Genomic DNA, 25,004 nt, shown 5'->3' with positions numbered 1-25,004 from the left:
AAGAAACACCCAAATATGGAGGAAAGAAGTTCTTCAATGTAGGGAGAAAATACGATTATGAAAGAGACGAGAGTTTTCATTTAAGTGGGGCTGGTGTAAATTTGTGGGTTATTGTATGGGTGGGTCGGGTCTTAATATGGATGGATATTATTAAGTTGGACCTGAAAGCATCACACGGAACTTACACGTGTCTTCTCTGCTAAAGAAGGGGTAGAAATATTTAAATGTGTAACGGCAAGGACCCATAAGTCCCAATAGTATAACGAAGGATTTAAATATTATAATCAATAATGGTACAAGGGTACACTTGATCATTGACCGTTTTTGAAAAACAGAAAAATTAACTTCTTCCTCAAAGCACTTTTTGAAAAAAAAATATACTTAGGAATACTTTTTAAAAGCTTGATCAGACACTAATTGTTATTCAAAAGTACTTTTCAAAATAACTAGTATCTATGAACGTGTGTTGCACGTTAATAATGATACACGATGGTTTTTAACCATTTAAATCATCTAAAAGCTGAAAAATATCATTACATTAGCATAATACGTGAATTCAAAATAAAAGAACATCATCAGAACTTACATCAATTTAGTCGTGTTAGTTAATTACGTATTATAGTTTAAAAGTATTTAATTTGGTGGTATCTTACCGAACACTTCTTTGTAGATGATATTTTTGCGTATGTTTCCTTGTAATGCTTTGGTTGCTCTGCCATAACCATAAATCTTATTGTCGATATTGATATTTTTTTTGTTAGTGCAAAAAAATATATTGCGATAAATACAGTCCAATATTTAGGATGTTTGTCCTTGTGATTTATTTATTTAATTGCACAACATAAACATACCGAAAATTATTTTCACACAAACTTAAATGGATATTCTCTAGTTTCGGAAGATGAAAGTTGAATTCAGAGATAAAAATATACTTAGAAATACATTGACCGGCATCATAATTTTTGCATGTATGACGTTATTGTCAAAACTTCTATATACAATCTATGTGCTATTACATAAGTTATTCAGTGGATCTAAGATTTTCATTAGCGTGACGAGCATAGTTTTCTTCAAATCAATTTATATGTAACGGAGGATCAATTTTAACTTAATGTATTACATATACAGTGACACTGACATACATAAGAAAAAATAAACTTGACAACAAATTTGTGTGGTATAAGGCCATTTGGTATTAAAGTATTTACGTATTCTTTATGGTAGTAATTATTTGTATCATATTCTACTGAGTCAAAAATTGAAAAATATCTTATTTTTACCATAAAATTTTGCAATCAACCTTTTATTTAGTTGATCGATATATTCATTTCTTCTAGTTAAGATAGCTTTTTAATTTCTATCATGCAATTTGGATAAATTACATTTTAATCTATTGATACAAAATATTTTTCTTAATAAATGCACTACTATTACAATTGCGATTGATAACCAAGTGTTACGAAAGAACCAAACCATCTTTTATTAGATGCTCTTTTTCGTTTCTGACACGAAGCAAGAAGTTACTAAAGACCTGTTGTTACTTTATATTTCTTGTCAGTTAAATCTTTTTAATTTGAGTCCATAAGTATAATTTTGCCAAGCTAGTTTTTACGATCCTTGCTTGCATCGATTTTATAACTATTGATATATAGTACTTGACATAAATCACCTTCCAAACCATTAATTTTTTACCAAATGGTTCATTGGTATTCAATGTATCTTCAACGCCATAAGCGATTTATCCCATATTATCAATTTTGCTTTTCTTATAAATTTAGCAGTATTTTTCTGCTTTGATATATTTATGATGGTTATTTCAGTTGTTTGAAGAGGTATATCAAATCTTTTTGTTATTATTGCTAGCAATATCATGCCTCTTGATTTGACATTTTCAAGTAATGCCTGACATAAAAATGTTATTTTGATTCTGCCGGAGGCATCTACAAAGGATAATCACACTATAAGAGTCGGCTCTTTATAATATAGTCTTAAAAGTTTGTTCTTGTTCAGAATTTAGCTTTGATTGTGCTTAAATATACACTTGTATGGTCGTTTGATTCTTAATAGTATAATAACATTTTTTACCTTGTGTTTACATTTTTTTAATCTCTAACACTCTTTTTATGGAATAAATTTATATACCCTAAGATTTTTCTTAACTTGAAAAATAATTTTACCCATATAATAAATTTTTTTTAAAAAAAGTTGAATTGGATTCTCTTGCTAAATAATTATTTGAAGATTTAATTATTTGGTCTTTAGACAAAAATAATTTATTTTATGTTGATTCGGATTTTTTATATTAGTTCATCTCTTATTTAGAAGATTTAATCTTAATTATTATTTTATCCACCAAACTTTTCTTTTCAAAGAGTAAACCGATATGACATTCTACTTTATGTGTATAGAATCATTAGTGGTATTGACTTTTACAAACCATTTTTATTTCTATTTCTCACACATTTATATTTTTAAATATTTTCTCAGTTGTTGTTTAATAATTGAGTATATTTTTCAATATTACCCGAAAAATTGATTAAAAGATATATTATTTGAGTAGGAAAATAGTTCAAATATAATATGAGGATATTTTTTCTCAATTTTAACGTTTTATGTAGTCCATTTAATATTACTTTTATTTTCCCTTAGTATTAGATATTATGGAGTGATAATGTACTGTCAATATGGAGGATTCTTATAAAATTAATTTTGTTCAGCCTTCCTACATATTGTATAAAAATTTAATAGACAAAATATATTATTTTTAAAATATTAAATATTAAAAATTCAACATAGCAGGTCTTGTAGTCCAAAAAAATAAGTTATTTTAATTTTTTTTCTATAATTTCTTCTATTTAATATTTTAGGACTATTTTGGTCTATCAATATTGTATTCGTGCGTTTATAATAGTATATACTCTCCTTTTTCTAAATGAATTTGGACAATATAATACATTCTCAAATGAAATTAGTAATATCACATCATAATACGTTTTCAAATTTAATTAGTAATAGAATTTTTTAAGAAGTATATCCTAAAAGTAATAGAATTACATGACTAAAAATATGTCTTTATCTCGAAAGTAATTATTCTTATAGGAAAGCTAACGTGTTCATAAAGGTGTTAAATTAACATGCTAACATGTACTAACATGTTCCAAATGAAGAATGAAGATAAAGGAACACCACCATATGCTCATCCAAAAAACTTGTAGGCTCCCATTTCCGTATCTAGCTTGTAATTGGAATTCGTTTTGCTTTTTTCAATAAATAATTTAGTTGAAATATACCCGGTCCTTCTCATCCCGAGTTCCATGACAACATGCATGGACGTTGTTGAAGCCCAAGGGCGAGAAACCTGAGCAAATGTTGTAGAGAAAAAGATTTATATTGTAGACTACAGAGAAGATAGAGAAACTCACACAAAATCTTTTTCTTCTTCGCTATAACACTCATAATTAAAATTATCGTTCAGTTTCGTTTCCCATGAAGCTTGTTTCTTTGTTTACCATTTTGAAAACCAATAGTAACATATTGGAGATTTTGTTAGTGAATCTGATTTTCAAATTTGAAGTAAAAAAAGTATGTATCGTGAACTTTTCATTACTTTGTGTCGGGTTCAATAATTTTTTTTTATTGTCTTGAATGAGAAAAATGGTTTAGATATTTAGAGAAAAAGAAGATGCAATCAAGGCCATTAAATTTTCATAGGGAAACATGGCTACCATCTAGATATGTATTGAAAATTACTGGAGCTTTAGTTATTGGAGCAAATCCGTACCCTAGTATTATATTTCTATACTCTAAATTAATTATACTAATAAGATTCCTAATGATAATTATGTAGGATTCCTAACTTATAGTATTATATTCTAAAGTTAATAGGATTACAAATATCTAAAGTTCCGATTATGTCCTTTTATCGTGAGTTATTATGCTTAATATTATAAGGTTATTTTTGTAAACCGACATTATATTCATGCTTTTATAATAATATAGATAGATTAGCCAAACACAAATTATTTCTCATTGAAACGTACTTTTGAGAAAATCACTTTTCAAAATAGACTAATTTTAGAAGCTTGACCAAACAGCCTATTAGTTTCTTCCCATCATTTTACCCTCCCTTGTCAAATCACACCAAGGAAGAAATAAACATCTAAGTCCCTGGTCACAATGTCAGCTATCAATGCATGAAAAATACAAGATGAATTTCACGTTGATATTAACAAATAGAAAAAGGTGCAGAATAGGGCAAATCATACGTCTATGATGATTTCTTTTTTAAGGAATTTTCAAGGAAAGAGGATGAATTAACTACTCCAACTAGGAGCACACTAGAATTTTGCATCAGACAACCAAGGTACTCATTGATAAATTATAAAGAAATTAAACTATGACGATCAACAAGAAAAGTAACAAGATAATGTAAGCGAGAAATCAGCGGAAAGGCCCATTACATATAATGCTCAAACAAGGATAAATCCGGAAATAAATGGTAGGAATAACAGATATTCTGCTTGCAAAACCGAATCTATCCAGCTAGTGGAAACCATGAGCAGATTTGACTTCACCAGACCAAACTAACACAGCTAAACCTTCAGTACATGTTGGAAAATCAAATCCCTATTGAATTTGATTTTTCTAGAAGAGAAAAGGAAGAGCAAGTATAAACATGGCATCTCAAGCTTCATTCTTCAGAAGTCGCTCCACATATGCCTGTCAAGAAAATAATAAGTGGAAGTTAACATGTAATCAACATCTTAAAAATGAAGGATGAACAAGCCTTATAAAATATCCAATGACACAAAAACCCCAGACATGCAATCAAAATCCAATTCAGAGTTCAATGCCATATACAACTTCAGTACTGTCTATGCCCCACCCCTCACCCCACTATCCCGGGGACAGACAAAAACATACACATCCCACAGGTAACATAAATGTTCAAATGTGCACACAATAACATACTATCATATTTTAGAAAAACAATGTTTTAAGTCCAAAGCAAGATAAAGAACCCGGTAGAATCGATAAGAAGACAACTCACCTGTACAAGTTTGGTAATTTTAGCTTTTGAATAGGACAGATATTGCTCTATTTTCTCTTGTGTCTTAGGGACATGTTCTCCTTGAGTTGTACTAGTCACCTTATCAACCACCTTCTTAACAACTGTTTTGTGAACTTCCCTGCTCATCTTACCTTCTTTCCAAGTGGGCTTTAGGATCTCCTTAACAAACTCTATTAGAGCATTTTTGAATAAACGCATCGTTTTTTCATCTTTGTTACCACTTCCCTCCTCAACCTTCCCATGCATATTCATATCTCCTGGATGATCATTTTCTTGCCCATCCTTGGACTCCTCGGGAGCTAATTTGTCTTTTCCATTGACTTCAACTAATTTATTCTCCTGCTGCTTCACATCATCGATTTGATCTTTATTTCCAGGTTCAGGATCAACAGTAGATGATTGATTCATTTGCTCCTCCGGAACCTTATTACTCTCTCTATCCAAATAAGACGAGTTGTCGGGGGGCATCTTAAAGTTGTCTACGCCATCTGCAGGATGGTAGTTATTTGGACCCCTCATCTCCAGATTGGTCTGACCATATATAGCATTAACAAGTGAAGAAATCGGATGTGAAGCTAGCATTCCTGAAGGATCAGAGGGATTTAAGACTCTTTGCAGTTGGGCTTCTTGCAGTTCTTCCTCAAATTTCTTTATCATAGACGTTGGAGAGGTTTTCATTTGGTGTACTTGCTCACCAGTAACAGTACAGGAAATATTTTGAGGGACTTTGAATTCCAGCATCTCGGGTGTGCTGGGTGCTTCTCTCTTATTGTGTCCAGTTGATGGGATAGGTAAGAACACATTCGGTTCTTGGTGTGTTCCATTCAGAGCTGCAGAATGTTCAGAGCTCATACCAATACCTGTACCACTGAAGCTCTGTCCAGGCAAATGAACTTGATGAAGACCGTCTCTAGCATGCATAAATTCATTTAGCGCATTAGAGCCAAGTGTTCTGGCAAAGCTATCTTCTGTCAGCCCCTGTGGCTGAATATAAGAACTAGCAGATCCATAAGGCTGAGTGGCTGTGGCAGAGAGAATGATGCCTGAAGCTTCTGGATTTGAATTATGTCCAAGGACATGTGCCGAAGTTCTCTCCATATTTTGATCAGAAGCTTGAGAAGTGAGATGAATAGCTTGAGCATTTGTAAGCTTTTGCATAACTGAAGGTTCTGAAATGTTCAAAGCATTAAGATTACCAGCATTCCCTCCGTGAGGAGAAACACCTCTCTCTCCGTCAGAATTCATATAATGTGGTTCTGTGCTTCCCCAGGCTCTGCTCTCATTTTCAAAACTATGGTCCAATCTTTCATTGGTCCTATCTGTAAGAACTGTGACAGCAGTATCTTTTCTTACACACTTTCATCCCACCCACTAGACTTTACATGGTCCGAGGGCCTTCCTTCATCCCACCCACTAGCCTTTACATGGTCCGAGGGCCTGCCTTCATCCCACCCACTAGCCTTTACAAGGTCCGAGGGCCTTCCTTCATCATCCCACTTTGGACCCTTCAACCAGTTATTCTTGTCATCAAGTCTGTGGCCACCAATGTCATCTGAGGGCCTAATTTCATGATTTCTTGATGTGGCATCATGAGAGAATTTGCAGTTATCCTTATAACACTTTCCTGCTGCAAAGTACTTGCAAAGTGATTTTCCAGTTCTGCTTGCTTGATTGTCCTGACCATGATCAATGGATGCACTCCGAGTGCCTTTGTCATAGCTATCACCTGAGGCACCGTCATGAGAAAATCTGCATGATGCACCCCAGCGACAGTTGCCTTTCACAAAATCCCTGCAAATAATTGTACCTCTATTCCGGTTTCTGTGCATCTCATCCTCCAGATGATGCATGTCAGGAAGCCTATCCCTTGATTGGTACCCAGGACCTTCACTATCAGCATACCTTGAGACATGTCCACGCTCTGGCCGACTACCCAATCTTTCAACCAAGTTGCCCTCTGAATGACCTCCATCCCTATGATTGATAGCATCTGGATGAAAGAACCTGCAGTCACTGCCTCTCCTACAATTCCCTGCTGTAAAATTTCTGCATACCTGGGATGACATACGAGGGCCGCTCCTTCTATCGCCTGATGCATATGGATCACGTTTAGAATTATGGAGAGGACTACGACTCCTATTCTGAACTCTCATACTACCCCTGTCCCTGTCCCTGTCCCTGTCCTGGTCCCGGTCCCGGTCCCGGCTCTTGCTCCTGCTTCTACTCCTGGTCCAACCCCTAAACCTATCCCTTCCCCTGCTGCGACTCCTGCTCCTACCTTCTCCCCTTGCCCGGCTCCGGCTCCGGCTCCTGCTCCTGGCTCTTTCAGGGTATCTATAAAATGAAAAACAAACTGCAACGTATCAGTAGAAATAATATCAACCATATCTGCTAGGCGAACTTCCCCTTCCCCTTTCCCCATGCCCAACGGAAGGATCAGGCAAAAACGAGAGAGAACACCAAAAGAATGATGGAAAGTCAAATAAACTCGTGAAAACTTTGGAGGCAAGTAACACTGAAATATGAGAGAACCCAAAGCAGTGGCTTCCCACCAGCCAGAAGTTCTTTCATTGCACATTGCAATACATGAAATGCATCACAAACTCAAACCTAAAGAACTATCTTACTTGAAAGCTAATAGGTTTTACAGATACGTGGTCGATTATCTTTTGATAATCATGAGTATGATGGATCATTAAACCAAATACTGTAAACAGACCTGCGAGACTGGGTCCGACCATTATTTGGAGAGTGACTACTGCTTCGCCTTCCCCACCTATCAAAAGCTGGAGACATGCTTTTATAATGGTAGTTTTCCTTCCTCAGCTCTTCTGTTCCTGTAACATTGTCCCCGCACGACCAGCCAGAGTTATTTTTGGACTGCCACGAATTATCAGCTTTTGAAGCTCCCCATTCCTCATAATCCGGACTATTTGGAGTCTCTTCAGCATCCCACAAAGACTTTCGCCTTTTTGCACTTTCACCCATACTGGTCCTTGATAGCAAATATCAGCAGTATTTAATTTCTGTCATAAAGAATATCTGAAGACCTGGAAAGTATAGACATAATTTTAACTATTTCAGAGAATCAAGCAGCCTTAAGTTAGGAACAAATAAGTTCCTATCATCCGCCCTTTCCAGATTACTTCCATAGAACATTGATTTTCGTAATCCACATAATGGGAAAACTACAAAAACAAAATATAGGTTCTGGAAAGGAATGATGAATGTTTGACCTATAAAACCCAAAATATCCAGAAGATGAGTGTTGAATAATATGAATGTCAAGATCAATATGCAAGTAGCAAACTTAGAGGATACTTTACCATTTCAAAAAACAAAAAAGGTAGCAAACTTATAGAATAAAATGAGAGAAGATCCCATGAAATATTTTGTCATGTCCTATGTAAACTTCCAAGTATACCTGTCCGTAGGTGCAATAATATGATATGATTGAAGTGCTCGAGGGGACAACGCAAACTTAAAATCACATAGAGAATTTTGCCTCAAAAGAGCTATAATCTATCAAAATCCATGGGAGACTTAGCTAAGGAGAACACAATAAAAGCAAACATATATACAGGCAATATCAATTAGTTAGAATAAAGACTAGTTATTGTTACACTCACATTAGATTTATTGTTTGTCAGGAGCTTTTACTTTGGTTATGCTGGTGTGATGAGTGCAAATTTATAGATCCTCTATTTTTATTATTTTTATACCAAATATTGAGTACTAGAGTCAAACCAACTCTAATAGAGAGCAACTGATATAGAGGATTCATACACCCCATAGTTGAAAAATTGATTGATATATAGGGAATAAACAAACAAGCAGAGGAGAGAGAAATTGGATGAGACAATAAGCCTGATGGAGTAGAGACCTCTTGATTTACTCTCAAGTCTACGCTAAGAAACAGAAATTGCCCTATGAATAAGGGGTTTGATAGTATTAAATTTGGAGTCTACTTGCTAGAAGCATTTCAGCAAAAACAATATCTTTTTCACATGGTTCAGCATTTCTTTTCTTTTATAACTAAGCAATCCCCAAGAGCTAATGGTGCACAGTCCGAAACTCAGTAGACAATGGGCCGGGCCCTCTACCCTTCTCCACTTACATATCAGGTTTTTGTCTACGACAGAGTTCGAACACGTGACATGCACCTAACACATCACGCATTGCGCGGCTTACCACTAGACAAAGCCTTGGGGCAGCAGCAGTAAGATATTTGTTACACACACAGATACGAGAACCAAGATAAAGTACCCACATTTCTTTTCTTCTGATTGGTAAAAGAAAGTATGACAATATATAATTCGCAAGATCCCTTCCAATTGTGAAGACAGGAGAAGCACAGTTAGTGAGCAGCAAAACCGATTCCCTATAACTTCGAGCAAAGAAAATATATCCAATAAAACTACACGAACTTGTGATCCACGAACAGAACAAACAAAAGAAGCAACTACCGCCACCAAAGAATAAGAACCAGAACAAATTTTCATGTTATAACACTTAAAGTTAAAGACAACTCTATTCATATTTCCAAATCACTGTAGTCAATCACTTCTGAATGCTGGAAGGGTTCTTTATTCTAACTAACTTCAGCTCGGTTAGGCTTCCAGAGACTTGAATACTTAAAATCCCATCAAACCATGAGTACAAACCAATGGTCCGACTTCCCTTGGTTGTTAAGTTTCGACCGCCAGCCACATAAATTTCTAAAATTGATGATGTCTGGCCTTTCACAAGATGAAAGCAGCAAGTACTTCGAGCAGGAAGAAACATCAAAGGAGTGAATGATGTCCTCTTATTTATATTGACAGAATTAACACCACTGCTCATCACAAACAACTTAGTGGCTAGAAACTGGATGCAGTCGAATGGAACACTCGTGAGAGGTTATGCAGCATCCTAGGGAAATTACATAAAATGTACGTCTGATGCTGCCAGCTAATGCATGGTCATAGAAGATACAGCAATTTTGCGAGCCTAAATAGAACAATGTTCGTCATGCATCCATGTCGAGGACAATTTGACCAAAAGAACTTCCATTAAACCATGCATCATTCAATACATATGCTTATATGTTAAACGGATGTGTTTGGCTTTACAGTAGCTGCTGATAATAAATTTTATTTAGGTCAATTAAGGCACTTGATGAATCAAGCCATGACAGGTCTATTGATTTTGCTTTCAATAATCTCCAAAGCATACAGTGAAAACATCCCCAAGCTATTTTTGGTACCGAAGTCGTATCCGAATTTTTTTTAACACCTCTGTGGTGCTAAACAATAGCCACTTTCTCCTTCTACTTCTTCTATTCTTCTCTCCTACCTCTGCTGTTATCCTGACCCTCCAATCTCTGCTAGCTTTGACTTTGTACAACTTGCTACTACTATTAGCTCAAGGTGAACAGCCATTGCATCACGTCGAAAGACAGCAGCACCGATTTGACCATCTAAAATGTGCATCGGTGAAGCGCAAATATCCAATGATATCACTTAAGCCTTCCCTAATTAAGGATGATTACCGATAATATGAATGAATCTTTTAACAGACACAAACTGCATGGTGATGCCTTCCATCAAGTTCTATGAGGGAAGACTATATTGCTGATGCACCAGTAACAAGCATCCCCATAAATACCCACCTGAAAATATTTAGAAGGGCCTTTCAACTCCTTCAAATGCACTTCTATTCGTTTTTATTTATATTATCCACAGGAAACAAAAGGAGCTAATTTCAAGAATCTCATTCTTGGCCTCTTCCTTCTAAACTTCCACCCTAGTAGTATCTCTCTAACAGTTCTTGACATCATCCATTCCGTTTCAGACACCTTCCAGACTATGCACCATAGCGTGTTTGCACTTGAATCATGAAGCAATAATGGTTAGCATTCTCTATCATATTCTAGCATATGAAACACCAACTTTTATAAATTGTCCTCAAACTCAGCAGCGAGGATGGCTTTCCATGCTGTTTTTCAAGTGAAGAAAAACATTGTTGTTGAAGCTCTAGGAACCCAAATTGAAGTGTAAGGAAAGTTCACATTCTCTCTCAAGTATGTTATAGGAAGACTTAATTGAGAAAAAAACATCTCTAGTCCTCCTCATTTCTGGCTGTTATTACTGGTAAATGATGTTTTTTGCTTGTAGAATGATTCAAACACCATGTTGAGCTCTTCCATCACCTAGCAACGCAAATTCCTTTTTATTTTCTTTTTGTTCTTTTTTGAGAAAGTAAGTAACCTGTATATTGAAAAAAGAGAAAATTAGCACCAAGCTGGTGCTAAAGCAGTACAAGAATTAGGAATCCTTCTGTACAAAAACAAAAAAAAACAAAAAAAAAAAAAAGGACTTCAGCTGTGAAAGTCCTAAACTTGCAAGGATTCAATGAAGTCTAACATACTATCTTCCTTCTTTACATCCTGCTGATTACACCGAACAACCAAAATCCATAAACATTTGAATTTAAGCTGCTGAACCTAGCCCTTCCATTTGAAGTTCAGGTCCAATAAATTCCCATCACTATGTTGATAGCATACATGAGTGAGTGCTACTGTCTCTAGGCTAGAGACATTGATAATATCGTCGCACAACAAAAAAAAATATCGTCGCACCACTTTGCTTTTAGAAATATACAATTTCTGGCTATATTAACTATCCAAATCTGATATCAATGTCAAATCTTCTCACCCTTCCCTTATACTCCTTTGTAGAGTTGCTCTCTATGGCTGCATGATTGTTTCCCCATCCACCTATGAGCTCCATAATGTTCCGACATGATCCTCCTCCACAACACATGTTACTCCAGATCAAAACTTCAAATCCATTTTCTTTATAAGATTATACTGAGTACCCTCAAGTCCTTAGCTCTTCACCGGAATATTAAAGTTGCCCAATTAAGAAGATGGTACTTCTTTACATCCCCCTCATATACAATATCCATTGTGACTTTATCAGCCTTTGAGCAACAACTCACCAGTTCCGCCAATAAGGACAAGTTACAGCTTAGAGTATTGACAGTTTGCTCTTGATCAACACCTCCTTTCTCCTTTCCAGTAATAGCCACACTTCATCAAAAGTACTACTCCATATGAGAAGAGTGGTAAAATCCTTAACTTGATGAATGAAGTCAATGCTTCAGGCAAACACCTTAAGAGCAATCTCTCAAAGCTAATTACCTACGTCCCAATAATAGAGCTTCAGATCTAGTCCCTAACCATAATTTCCCGAATTAATTCTAAAAGATTAACTTGTGCAAGTCCCAATCACACTGCAAACTCGACCAATAACAACTACAAATCAATCCTAAACTTGTTGGGGTTGACAATATGAACCATTTATATCCACTTCACTCTATTAGGACCCGTTTCAAGGAAAATTAGGATTATTTGCCTTAAATATCATTTGTTCTCCCACTTGCTAACAGGTCTAGTATAATTCAACAATTAAATTCACATACAAAAGCTCGTATTGGCAAAAACCCAGAAGCTAAAAGCAAATTAAAAGCCAAACATGTATAGCAGAAAAATACAAAATTTGTTGCCCTAATACGAAAGACAACAAAAAAGATCAATTTCAAGAGAAATATAAACCCTTAAATTGCAATTAAGAAAAAAGTAAAAATGGAGTGAGGGAGAAAAGGGTACTAACCTTTGACAGAAAGGAAGATCGAGAAAATTGAGCTCTTTTTTCCTTATTTCTCTAAATGTTTCTTTTTTTCTTTTTTTGGGTCAAGAGTGGAGAGTGAGTGAGAGAGAGCGTGTGGGAATATTAAAGTATGGATGGTAGTGTAATTGTAGAAGAAGTAGATTGCATTTTAATCGAAGTGAGTCTCGGGCCTAAGTCTTCGCAGCTTCTACATACCAACTGTGTGTAAGGGAGAATAGGAAGAGGAGAAAAGACGCACAATGTTATGCTGGGGTTATTTTGGTACTTGTAGCTTGTAAACAGCCCGTTTGGCCAAATTATTAAAAACTACTATTTTAAGAAATATTTTTATTTGAAAACGTAATTATGTAAAATATTAGTAATTTGTATTGCCCAATTCATTCTAGAAGTGCTTTTATAATAAGCAAATTGTGTTTGGCCCAAAAAGTATCGAATTATGCTGAAGGACAGTAAATGTATAATTTATAATTATTATTATTTGTTATAGAAAATTAAATTTATAAAATATAACGAAAAAAATATTTTAATCAATATAGAATATAGAATATAGTTATTCAAAGAAATAATATTGGGTATATGGTACTACTTGTTATTTACACGATGATTCAAACATATCAATATACATTTCATTATAAATTAAAAATCTACACTATGAATAAAAGAAGAGATCTATTTATAGTAGAGAGACTATTTCAAAGAAGAATAAGAGAAGAATAGAAAAATTGATGGTAGAAACAAAAAAGAAAAATAAAAAAATTAAATTAATAAGGGATAATATGAAAAATATAAATTTTTGGCAAGAATATTATTGTCTTGAAAAAATAATTTTATGTTTCTGCTTCTTGGAAACAGCTAAAACGTGTAGCTTTTTCCTAAAAGAAGAAAAATTGCTTATGTGGAGCTCAAACGCACTTCTTTGTCTTGGCCAAACACCTTAATGTCATGTTTGACCAAGCTGCAAAAATCAGCTTATTTTGAAATGTGTTTTTACTCAAAAGTACTTTCGTTGAGAAGCAGTTTGTGTTTGGCTAATTAATTTGAAAAACACTTTGCACAACAATTTGTGTTTGGCCAAGCTTTTAAAAAATTGCTTTTAAGTGTATTTTTCTCATAAGTGCTTTTCAAAAAAGTACTTTTGGAGATAAACTACTTTTTTTTGCTTCTTCAAAACTACTTCTGTTTCTCCTCAAAAGCACTTTTTTCTTCCAAAAGTTTGGCCAAACACTTTAAATTAAAAAAAATAAAAAAAAATAAAAAATAATTAAAAAATTGAAAGAAAAAAAATGCTTCTAGGATTAGAGAAGTTTGGCCGAACTGGCTATAAATTTCCAAAAGAGTGATTTTTTGACCAAAAGAAGAAGTGTTTTTGGCTTCTTAAAAGCTTGGCCAAACAAGCTCAAAATCAGCTTATTTTGAAATGTGATTTTTTTAAAAATAATTTTTAAAAATATACTTTTGCTAAGAAACAATTTGTGTTTGGTTAATTAATTTGAAAAACACTTTTGAGCATCAATTGGTGTTTGGACAAGACTTTAAAAAGTGCTTCTACGTATATTTTTATCAAAAGTATTTTTTTTAAATACTTTTTGGAAGAAGCTACTATTTTCTGCTTCTCAAAAATTATTTTTACTTCTACTCAAAAGTACGTTTTCTTTCTAAAAGCTTGGACAAATACCTTACTTGTAAAAAAAATACGTTTGGCGGAAAAAAAAAAGCTTGACCAAACAGCCTAATATTTTCATCAAGTCACGTCAGTCTAATTTAAATGTGAGAATTTGAATACACATATAAATATTAAATTATTGCATTAAGATCTAAATGCTAAGTCATTAAGACCTATTTTCTTAATATCTAAATTTATAAAATTTATCTTTATTAAAAATTAATAAATCTAAAATTAAAATAAATAATACTTAACCTTCATGCTATATCAACACAATAATAGATAAAATTATATGATGGTTGCGGGTGTTAATTACGTAATGGATATCAACTTAACAATATTAAATTTTGTATAAATTTTATTCATTCAAATCTATTTTGACAGATTAAAAATAGATCTACTCAAATATATTAAGAGATTGTAAAATAAAAAAATTAATAATTAAGATTTGGATAATTAAGAATAAACGAAAAGGCAAACAGAATTAAGATAGAGTTGTGGGATTACTATGACTTGTGGGGGCTGTAAGCACGTGATTTTTGCCTTATATGAGAATTACTCCCAAAAAATTCAAAAATAAAATGATTTTTCTTTGGTGTGCAATTTTGTGATATTTTGTGATATTTTGAATAATTATTTGTATTTGTCTGTGCGTGTTTATTTGATAAATTAATAAAAAATACAAAAATATGTCGCATTTTGCATGTAGGATTTAATTCTACAATTGTTAGTAATTAAATTTGTTTTACAAAAATAGGCATCGTTTGCAATTTTAGCATTTAATGTCCAAATATACAATTTTATGCTTAATTAATACTTAATTGTGCGTTAATTGTTATTGGGAGTTAATTTGCGCTTTTATAACTTAATTTAGTTTTTAATAATAGTTTAGGTATTTTTATAATTTAGTTTTAGAGAAATAAAAGAAGAAAAGAGAGCGAAAATATAAAGAAAGTCGGAATTAGGCCTCTTCTTCAATTTCAAGTCACAGGCCCAAAAATTGGCCCAATCTTCCCTACGACCCAGTCCATTTCGAACTGGGTCGACCCAGTCCATAACCCAAAATACCCAATACCCCTATCTTGCATTTCAAAGACACAAAACAAAACAAAAAAATAAATAAAAGGAAAACCCTAAAAGAGACCAAAACTCACCCGCCCCCCCTTGCTATCTTTCTTCTTCTTCTTCTTCCTTAAGCAAGACCCCATCCATGGCTGCCCCCCACACACCCCTGCCTGCTCCGTCGACACAGCCGAACCACCACCTTTCGTCCAACAAGTTCCAGCTTCACGTCCGCCATTGACGCAACAACGAAGCTGCCCTCCGAGCTCCCATGGCTGCCCGTCGTCATCTTCTTCTTCTTCACTTCTGTTCCTTCACAAGCTCCCATGTTTATTTGTTGAGATCCCGTCATCTTCTTCCTTGTTCCGTCTAAACCATCCGTCACCCATAACCCCGCCCACAGTCGACGACCAACAACCCCAGTCACGCCGGAAAACCCTCGACCAGCTTCACCCTACTGTCGCGGCTGCTTCTTCTACTCCTTCTGCTCGCCGCAGCTGCTTCCTCATCGTTCAAACGCGCCACTGCTGCCCGTTTCTACCATTGCTGCTGCGTTCCGGCCTGTTTCTGCTTCTCGCCGCGTCCAGCTCCCCGGCGTTGCTGTTTCGCGGCAGTTTCTCTGTCATGGTTGCCGCAGCTGCTGCTCCATTTGTTGCTGCTGCTCGTCGCAGAAATTCCCATTGCTGCTTCACTTCATCATTCCAGCTGTTGTATCTTCAGACGAGCTGCTCGGTTGAGTTTTAGTCGAGGTCGTCGAGCGTCGTTTTGAGTTCGTCAAAGTTTACAAGGAAGGTGAGTTCGTCGTTGAGTTCGTCGTCGAATCCGGAGAGGTTCGTCGAAACAGTCCGTACGTATTTCATTTCGATCCGGTTAGTAGTTTTTGAGTTTTATTTTGTCCATATTTTGCTTTGATATTTTCGAATCTAAAATCGGCAAATGTTTGTTTTGTTTATCGTTTGAATTAATTTTTAGTTCATGTTCATATGTTTTGTTAAATTAATTTTCAGATTTCAAATGGAAATTTAATTAGTGGGTTTTCATGTTTATTTCATGTTTGTATTGTTGTTAGAATAAATATTTGTTAGTTTGATGTTTGTTAGATTCAAATTGAAATTTAATTGATTATTTCTTCAATTTGTTTCATGTGTTTATGTATTTTTAGAAATTGTTAATATTGTTAAGTTCAAGTTTAAGTTCATAATTGTTTCTAACAACAAATATTGTTATTTGTCTAAAAAAAGATTTAGTTGTGTTGAAGGAAATATATTGATTTAATCGTTTGAATCCGTCATGCTTGTTGTTTAATATAGTTTTAATTCATGTTCATACTTTGTTTGATTGTTCTTGAATCCGAAATTTGTATAGCTTGATTTCTTGTTTACCATTTGTGATTATTTCTTGAATTTGTCTCATAAAGTTTAATATAGGAATTGTTGGTTGTAATGTTGTTAGAATTGATTTTAAGTTCAATATGATTGAATTTAGAAATCTAAATATATTTGTTTGTTGTTGTTGAATCCGAAAATAGGATTGTTTGTTGCTAAAATATTGTTCAATCAAATTTTAGTTGTTCTTTGTTGTTCAATTTGTGTTCATGTGATTTGTTGTTGAAATGTTGTTAAAATCGTGTTCATGTGATATTGTTGTTATGATGTTCATCCGTGTTCATATTGTTGTTTGAACATTGTTAGAAATTGATCATATTGTCTATATTTTGGTTAAGTTTGATTAATTGATGTGTTATAGCTGATGGGTAGTTTGGTAATTTATAGTACTTTCGGGGGTAAAATAGTAATTTGTAATAGGGTCAGAGGGGTAGTTTAGGAATTGTACATTTTGTAATTGTTTATATGAAGCATGGGGGACAAAATGAAATGGGGTGGGTTGTGATATAGTTGTTTAATATAAAGGGGGGACAAGATTTAATTTAAAGGGGGAATCTTGCATTATTTTATGTTAGGCATGGGGGACAAAATATAATGGGGTGGTGTGATATGTTTATTTAATGTAATGGGGATGAGTGGGAAGATAATGGGTTGGGTAGAGAAAAAGTATGGATTTTAATTAATTGAAAGGTTTATGGGATGAGTTATAAGAAGATGTCTTGAAATCAGAATAGGGGGAGGAACACAAAAGATAGAAGAAAAAATACACAGACAAAAAAAAACGGGAGAGAGAAACAAATCTGAAAATAAGAGAGAGAAAAGGGCTGAACATTTAAGAGATAGAAAATTCCGAAAAATATTTAAGCTTTCAAAATAAAAAAAAAAACTAAAAATTTTTTCTGCTTTCTTTTGTTGTTTGAAATCAAAATTAATTGTTGTTTCATAAAAGCGGGAAGCTTTGTATTTTTTTTGGATTACTACTCCACCGGTCTGTTACTGGGTTGTTACTGTTGCTGGGCTATTGTTGCTATGTTGTACTGATTTTACTGCTGCTGCTGATTCTCATATTCATTTTCTTTTGCTTCCAATATCAGGTACACAACTGAAAGGCTGTTTATTGTAATCCGAAATATGAAGCGTGAATACATATGAAGAATGAAAATTTGAAGTTTTAATTTCATTTTTTTTCTTTGTTCCTTTTGTTGATTGTATTTAAGCTATTTCATGAATTACTAAATAATAACTGGAATAAAAAAAATAATATCATAAGTTAGTCTGTAATAAATCAGTTCGGCAAAATAGGTTAATTCACTAGTTATGAAGGCTTCAAGATTATAGGTTGATCATGAACAAGTAGCTAAATTTAGCTAAGACACGAATTTAAATTAAACATCGTAAATTAGGCATTAAGGCATGACTTGAGCTTAAGCAGGATTAAAAGAACGTTTAAATCTAATAAACTTTCTAATAAGCTTTAGTAATTATGGTTAAATCTAGTTTCAAATGATTGTGAATAATTAATCTCAATAATATTTTTTTAAAAAAAATAACAATGCTGAGTTTTAATCTAGCTATATTTGTTTATTTTGAATATTAGTTGTTGAATTTTTATTTTATTTATAATTTCGAAATTAAGAGTAAAATTCCTTTTTCATCAAAATTTGTATTAATCAAGCAATTAGCATGTCATGTTTTCTTAAAATAATAAAAAGCTAGTAATTAATTAGGATTTTCTTTCTTTATTTTAGAGACTAATTTTTATAGAAAAATGTAGTCGTTTTAAGATTTGTCCATTTAAAATAAATGAGATGAGCCTCGCTTAATGAAATGTATAGATTGTGGGGCCCTCAATAAATGTACATTTAATCGCTTAGAATTAGGGAGGAGCCGTTTTAGCAAATTTCACGGCCCTACCCAAAATAATGATATGCTAGTCGCTCTAGGCGCGTATTTAATAATGTTATTTTCTTAAATACGGGTGTGCATTTATGTAACCCAAATCTAAATCTCAATGGAGTCGAAATGTGTCGATAATCACGGGTGCATTGATTGCGACGTGATTTGAAATACGTTTTCACAATGTTGCAATTCTTCGTAAAATAATAACAATAAATAAATAAAAAATAATAATAATAATAATAAAGCGGCTAAGGGATAAATTGGCACATAAGTTTATAACATGTATTAAATCAGATATCTAGCCATTATAACAATTTAAGCGACCGTGCTAGAACCACGGGATTTGAGGGTGCCTAACACCTTCCCTCGGGTCAACAGAATTCCTTACTTAGAATTTCTGGTTCGCAGACTTCATTTGGAAAGTCGAATATTTTCCTCGATTTGGGATTCAAGATAAACCGGTGACTTGGGACACCAAAAACCTTTCCCAAGTGGCGACTCTGAATTAAATAATCCCATTTCGAATATTGTCACTTAAATTGGAAAAACTCTCTCGCGCATTCAACCCTTCGGGGCGGGCGCGCAAAAAGGAGGTGTGACAACATTAATCTATCATGATGTATAATGTGCCCAATCTCTAAATAGGTTCTAAGAATGAAACGGACAATGAAATAATAAATGGAATAAGTAAACAATAATGGATGGTATCAATTGGCTACCAATTAGGGGATGAGTTTGACAATTCAAGACTGAATATTTTGTTTAGCTGCGTATGTAGTAGAACAATTCTTAGAAAAGACACACATCTTACCTTTTTTCTTACACTTCGAGAGCACAGAGATGTACGAGACTCCTCATTTATATGAAAGAACTCTCAGTTACTTTTTGTTCACTTGTGTATTCGTAATCTTAGTTGGCATTACAAAGATCTCATTTAAGTTCATTGAAAGAAAATTAAATCAAAAAATATTATTTAAATTTAATTCTTGATAGGACAAGGCAATATGACACTTCTCTTGTTCTCCATTAACATTAAGGGGGTTATATGAAATGTTCGATATTACTATCAATTACTTCTTGGCACCTAGTTGAGTACTTTTAATTACCACAAACAAAAAAATTAACTCCAATAACCATGGTGAGATTTTTTTTATTTTTTATTTCTTTAGATATAAGTTACTTCTAGTTTAGAGAAACAACCTTCATATAATACATTGAAAATTTAATAATCAACTTCAAAAATTTTAAAAAAAAATATATTTTTTGAGCTTTATATTGCGAAGAAAGACATTAAATGATTTCTATTTAACTATGATGAAATGTAAGTTATATATGTATATATCAATTTTCGTGTTTTGAGACCTCTCGTAGCTTCATTTCATATTTATTGATTTGCGTACGTGGTCTGTGTCACTTTTCGGAAGTTTTTATGTGAAATTTTGAAGAAAAAGTGATTTTTAACTAAAATGAAACTAGAGTTAACCACAGTCAATATTTTTGTTAAATGACATCAGATCAATATTTTGACGACTCGTATGATATTTTTGGACTTGTACGCACGTTTGGTTGGGGTCCTGTGTGACCTGAGCACGTTTTGGCTCATTATGTGAAAGATTGTGAAAATTGAGTTCTAAGTTAAATTTCTTGAGTTTTGATGATCGATTCTTGTTATTTGATGTTATTTTAATTATTGAGTTGGCGAGTGAGTCTGTATAACATTATTACACTTGTGTGCATGTTTGGTTTGGAGCCCGAGGGGCTCGGGTGAGTTTCAAATGAGTTTGGAGGTGTTTCGGAAGGCTTTGAATTGTTGGTGCCTTTTTGCTGGTGTTCAGGTATGTAGGTCTCACATTTGGGATGACTTGTTCGCAATTGCGAGTCTCGCTTTTGCGAAGTCGGACTCGCAAATGTGAGGGGAGAGACTGTTGGCTTCGTGATGGTAGGCTAGAATCACGTGTTTTAGCCGTAGTTTGCACTCTAATTACTGCATTTTACTTGTATTTGAGCTTGAATATTAGTCTATTGCACTTATTATGTGTTTTATGCCTTATAGGAAGTAATTTCGAGTTAGAGAGATATTCAGGAGCTAAATCGAACAAGTTGGAGCTTTGAAATATGAATAAAAGCCCAAGGGATTAAACTCGGATCGCGTTCGGGGGTCGAGGACCAAGTCCAGATATCAAAGCACGACAAAAAAGAATTACTCTGTAAAATAACCACAGCCGCGCCGCATGGGGCGCCGCTGGGCGTGGCGCGACAGTACAAATGGGCCAACTCTAACAGATTTCAGCTCTCTAAACTTTCCCACTAGCGCTCGGCATGGGGTGGCGCGCGTGTGTGATTTTCTCAGAGTACTTTCCTGTTTCGGCTTGGAAAAGGTAATTTCCCCTGGGCCCACTCCTACAGGATATAAATACACCAAAAATACATTTTTGAAGGGACTTTTTTGACTTTGGAAGCTTTGGGAGAGCATTCGAGGCTACAAGACATGGGACTCCATCATCTTTCCATCGATTCAATACGAGAGTTTGGATTGTAAAGTTCGATTGATGCTTTCTTATTTTTCCATTATATTTGTGATGACTTCCTCCGTGATTATGGAGTAGTTTACCTTAGGATTTGACGGATATGGTATTTTGATAAATATTTGTAGATTTTAACTCTAGTTCATGCTTGAATTCGTTTATGAAGTTTTGAATTGTTGCAACTTATTCACCAGTTTATTTAATCGAAAGAGGAATATCTTGGTGATTATCTTTGCATTATTTTGTTTGATTTAATTCATTGAATCTCTTAAGTAATCGAAAGAGCTTATTTAATTGTTGATTAAATCAAGTTAGGAGAATATTTGAGAGACGTTCTCCTAAGGACCAATCTATTAACGCATGCTTGCATACTTCACAATGCTTATATTAGTTCACTTCGTAGAGCTAAGATTTAATCGAGAGAGGAATCTTGACTACAAGTTTGAACTAATTATCGAGTAGATTCGTGAGAATCATTAGAACATTAGAGTGAATTAAACCAGAGTTAAATCCCAAATAACTCTCTTGCACCTATCTTGTCAAACCCTTATTCCTCACATTGATAAGAAACCACTCTGCGATTCTCCAATTCCTTGCTGTCAATTATCAACTGCATTATTTTAGTAGTTAAACTTAGTTTATAATTTGTTAACACAAGTGTTGATCCTCCTGAATAGTAATTGAACCAAAAATTACTCGAACATTGTTTAAAATCAATCCATGTGAAGACGATATTATACTATATTATCTTTGATTAGCGAGCATCAATTTCGTGTTGTGTTTTGTACTCGTCACTTCACAAATGCGAAGATGGCATCGTAAATGCGACCAGGTGGATGCTGCTCTTTCGATGGGTTGGTCGCACATGCGACTTGGTGTTGGTTTGGACAGTCTTCGCAATTACGATGGTTGTCTCTTTTGCTAGTAATGAACAATCTCAACTGTGATCATCATGCCGTAAATGTAATATCAGCAGGGTTGGGAAGTTGTTCGCTTTTGCATACATCGCAATCTACAGCTAGGTAAAAGATTAGGAAATCGGGACTTAGCTTATTTTACAATGTTTTTCAACTCTAAGCTCTCTACAGGCGATTTTTGAAGAACTTTTTCTCCCAAATTCATTGGTAAGCATCTTTAACTAGTTTTCAATCAATTCCAACTACTTTTCATGAATTTTTAACATCAAATCTATGGATTTCGTGATAGAAATTAAGGATTTTTTTGTTAGAGTTTAGGAATTTTGTAAAATTGAGATTTAGACCTTGAATTGAGGTTAGATTTCAAAACAAATCACATATCCGGGCTTGGTGGTGACTGGATAATCGGGTTTTGGTCTAAATCTCAGATTTCGACCAAGAGGGCCCAAGGGTCGACTTTTGTTGACTTTTTCAAAAATGGTCAAAACTGAACCTTTTTTCATTCGTGGGTAGTTTCTAATGTTTATTTTGGATTGTTTGATTGATATTTGGCTAGATTCAGCTGGTTTGGAGGCTTGTATCAAAGGAAAAGCCGTGGTTTATTGTCGAGTTTGTTGAGGAAAGAGGTAAGTGTCGTAGTTAATCTTGACTTGATGGAATTAAGATTTGATTGGTCTATTTGCTACTTGATTTAAGTGTGGGGGACGATATATATTCAAGGGGACGAGTGTATATACGTTGTCATGGAATAAGCATGCGGAGTGGACTTTTAACTGTGTATTTAAACTTAATCATGCCTTCTTTTACTCCGTACTACTATTTGTATCATGCTCTCATTGTTACTTGCCCTTATTTGTTAAATTCATGTCATCCTTGTTTCATGCTTTATTTTACTATATGTTCCTTGTACCCATGTCTTGTTGCCCTTTTTTTTACTTTTTCTAAACCTTTAATTGCCTTTTTGCCTCCGCTTGATTCTATTTCCCCGGTTTGTTATATTGGTTTGCCTTAGATTTATTTACTTTCTTAGATTTCTCTCTCTCTCTCTCTCTCTCTCTCTCTCTCTCTCTCTCTCATGTTGAGCGATACATCATAGTTTTTTATAATATTGATATTATTATTTGGGATCGGGTTGCACGCCGCAACGAATGTTGGTATTATTATTTGGGATCAGATTGTGCGTTGCATTGGATATTGAAGTGTTGTTTGGGATCGGGTTGCACGTCGCAACGATATTGGTGTTGATGTGATATGTGTGGATTGGGTTGCGCGCCGTAACGGAGAAGACATATTATTATTGTTTTTGACTGTTGGTTCCGCATCCGTGTTATGTCATGAAGTTGAGAGTAAATGATATTCTGGGGCCCTCTATTATATGTTTATTGTTCTGATTTTTACGTCAACTATTGTTCCTCTATTTCTGTTGTTGCTTTAACTTATACGCGTACAAGTTTAGAGTGAGTGCCTTGTTATAGCCTCGTCACTACTTTGACAATGTTAGACTCGGAACTTACAAAGTATATGGGGTCGATTGTACTCATACTACACTTCTGCACTTCTTGTGCAGATACTGGTGTTCGTCCCAATGGCGTGTAGTGGAGGCGCGCTCGAACTGCTATTCATTCGGAGACTTGAGGTAGAGCTGTATAACGTTCGCATACCCTTAAGTCCCTTTCTTATCTGTCGTACTGTTATTTCATTCGAACGGTTGTATTTTTATTTCAGACCTTAGTTGTAGTATTTTATTTAGTAGTTCATGCACTTGCGACACAAGATTTCAAGATTAGTCTAGACAACGTTTTTGGAGTTATTATATATACTTTGGAGTGCTACAACTTTACTTTCTTATTATTCTGTTTTTAAATTGCTAAAAATGAATAGTTATGTAGTAATGTTAGCTTGCCTAGCAAGTGAATCTTAGGCGTCATCACTGCCTCGAAGTTGGGATTTCAGGTCGTGGTATATATATATAAACAGCCTCTCTACCCCTCCGGGGTAGAGGTAAGGTCTGCGTACACTCTATCCCTCCCATATATATATATATATATATATATATATATATATATATATATATATATATATATATATATATATATATATATATAGTAACGTCGGCTTGCCTAGCAAGTGGATGTTAGGCGTCATCACGGTCCCGAGGTTGGGATTCCGGGTCGTGACAATCATATATTGAGAGATGTTGATAGTAAAAGCACGAAGGGTGATGCCGTTCCGGTAAGTGTAAAAGCATGAAGGGTGATGCCGTGCCATTTCATTTATGATATTACATGGTGAGGACGAGAGTAAAAGCAATAATATTGAACATCCTAGATTATTCCTTAACTTTTTGATGATAAATAAGGTATACCAAAATACTATCATTCATCATATATTGAAAATTCACCCCAATATCATTATATATTGGTTGATATTTTTGTCTTAATTGTTTTAATTATGCTTATGCTTTTAAGGAGAAGCTACAAATTTTTGATTCCTCATAAATAAAAAAATATGCTATTGCTACTATTCAAATTACTCCTTTTTGTTTTCAAAAGCATGGTCATACACCTTAATTCTATAGAATAAGTATTTCTTTTTAACAAGCAAGTTTAGTTCACAAAAAGCTTTGCCAAACAAACTATAAGCTTGACTTCTCTAACTCTTTCATATTTCCTTTTTCCTCGAGTAAAACAACCAAAATCCCATTCCTCCAAGACAATAAGACACCCTCTGACCATCACCCCATGCAGTAAAAACATTCGGCATAAATTATGAAAAAAGGGGGAGGTAGAAAAGAAATGAAACGTTGGGC

At 34.3% G+C, this 25,004-nt stretch overlaps 1 protein-coding gene across 1 annotated transcript; it reads right to left on the bottom strand.

The window, feature by feature from the left end:
- Positions 1-4,432: 4,432 nt before the first annotated feature.
- On the bottom strand, positions 4,433-12,990 carry LOC107762754 (zinc finger CCCH domain-containing protein 55). The gene is made up of 5 exons (XM_075233007.1): positions 12,727-12,990; positions 7,791-8,121; positions 6,496-7,405; positions 5,051-6,427; positions 4,433-4,719 (listed from the first exon to the last, which is right to left on the bottom strand). The coding sequence occupies exons 2-5, from the start codon at positions 8,057-8,059 to the stop codon at positions 4,684-4,686; spliced, it is 2,592 nt and encodes an 863-aa protein (XP_075089108.1). The 5' UTR covers positions 8,060-8,121; positions 12,727-12,990; the 3' UTR covers positions 4,433-4,683.
- Between the last annotated feature and the right edge of the window lie 12,014 nt (positions 12,991-25,004).

This window comes from Nicotiana tabacum, chromosome 16 (genome assembly GCF_000715075.1).
Source record: "Nicotiana tabacum cultivar K326 chromosome 16, ASM71507v2, whole genome shotgun sequence".
NCBI lineage: Eukaryota > Viridiplantae > Streptophyta > Magnoliopsida > Solanales > Solanaceae > Nicotiana > Nicotiana tabacum.
This window is presented reverse-complemented; position numbering and strand designations above follow the sequence as displayed.

Bases quoted from the DNA above. Each gene is read 5' to 3' on its own strand.
- LOC107762754 (XM_075233007.1), bottom strand. From the start codon at position 8,059: ATGGGTGAAAGTGCAAAAAGGCGAAAGTCTTTGTGGGATGCTGAAGAG. The intron at 7,406-7,790 runs GTCTGTTTACAG...TTCATTTTATAG, and splicing joins GGTCGGACCCAGTCTCGCAG to ATACCCTGAAAGAGCCAGGA. The intron at 4,720-5,050 runs GTGAGTTGTCTT...TTTTCTTGACAG, and splicing joins AAATTACCAAACTTGTACAG to GCATATGTGGAGCGACTTCT.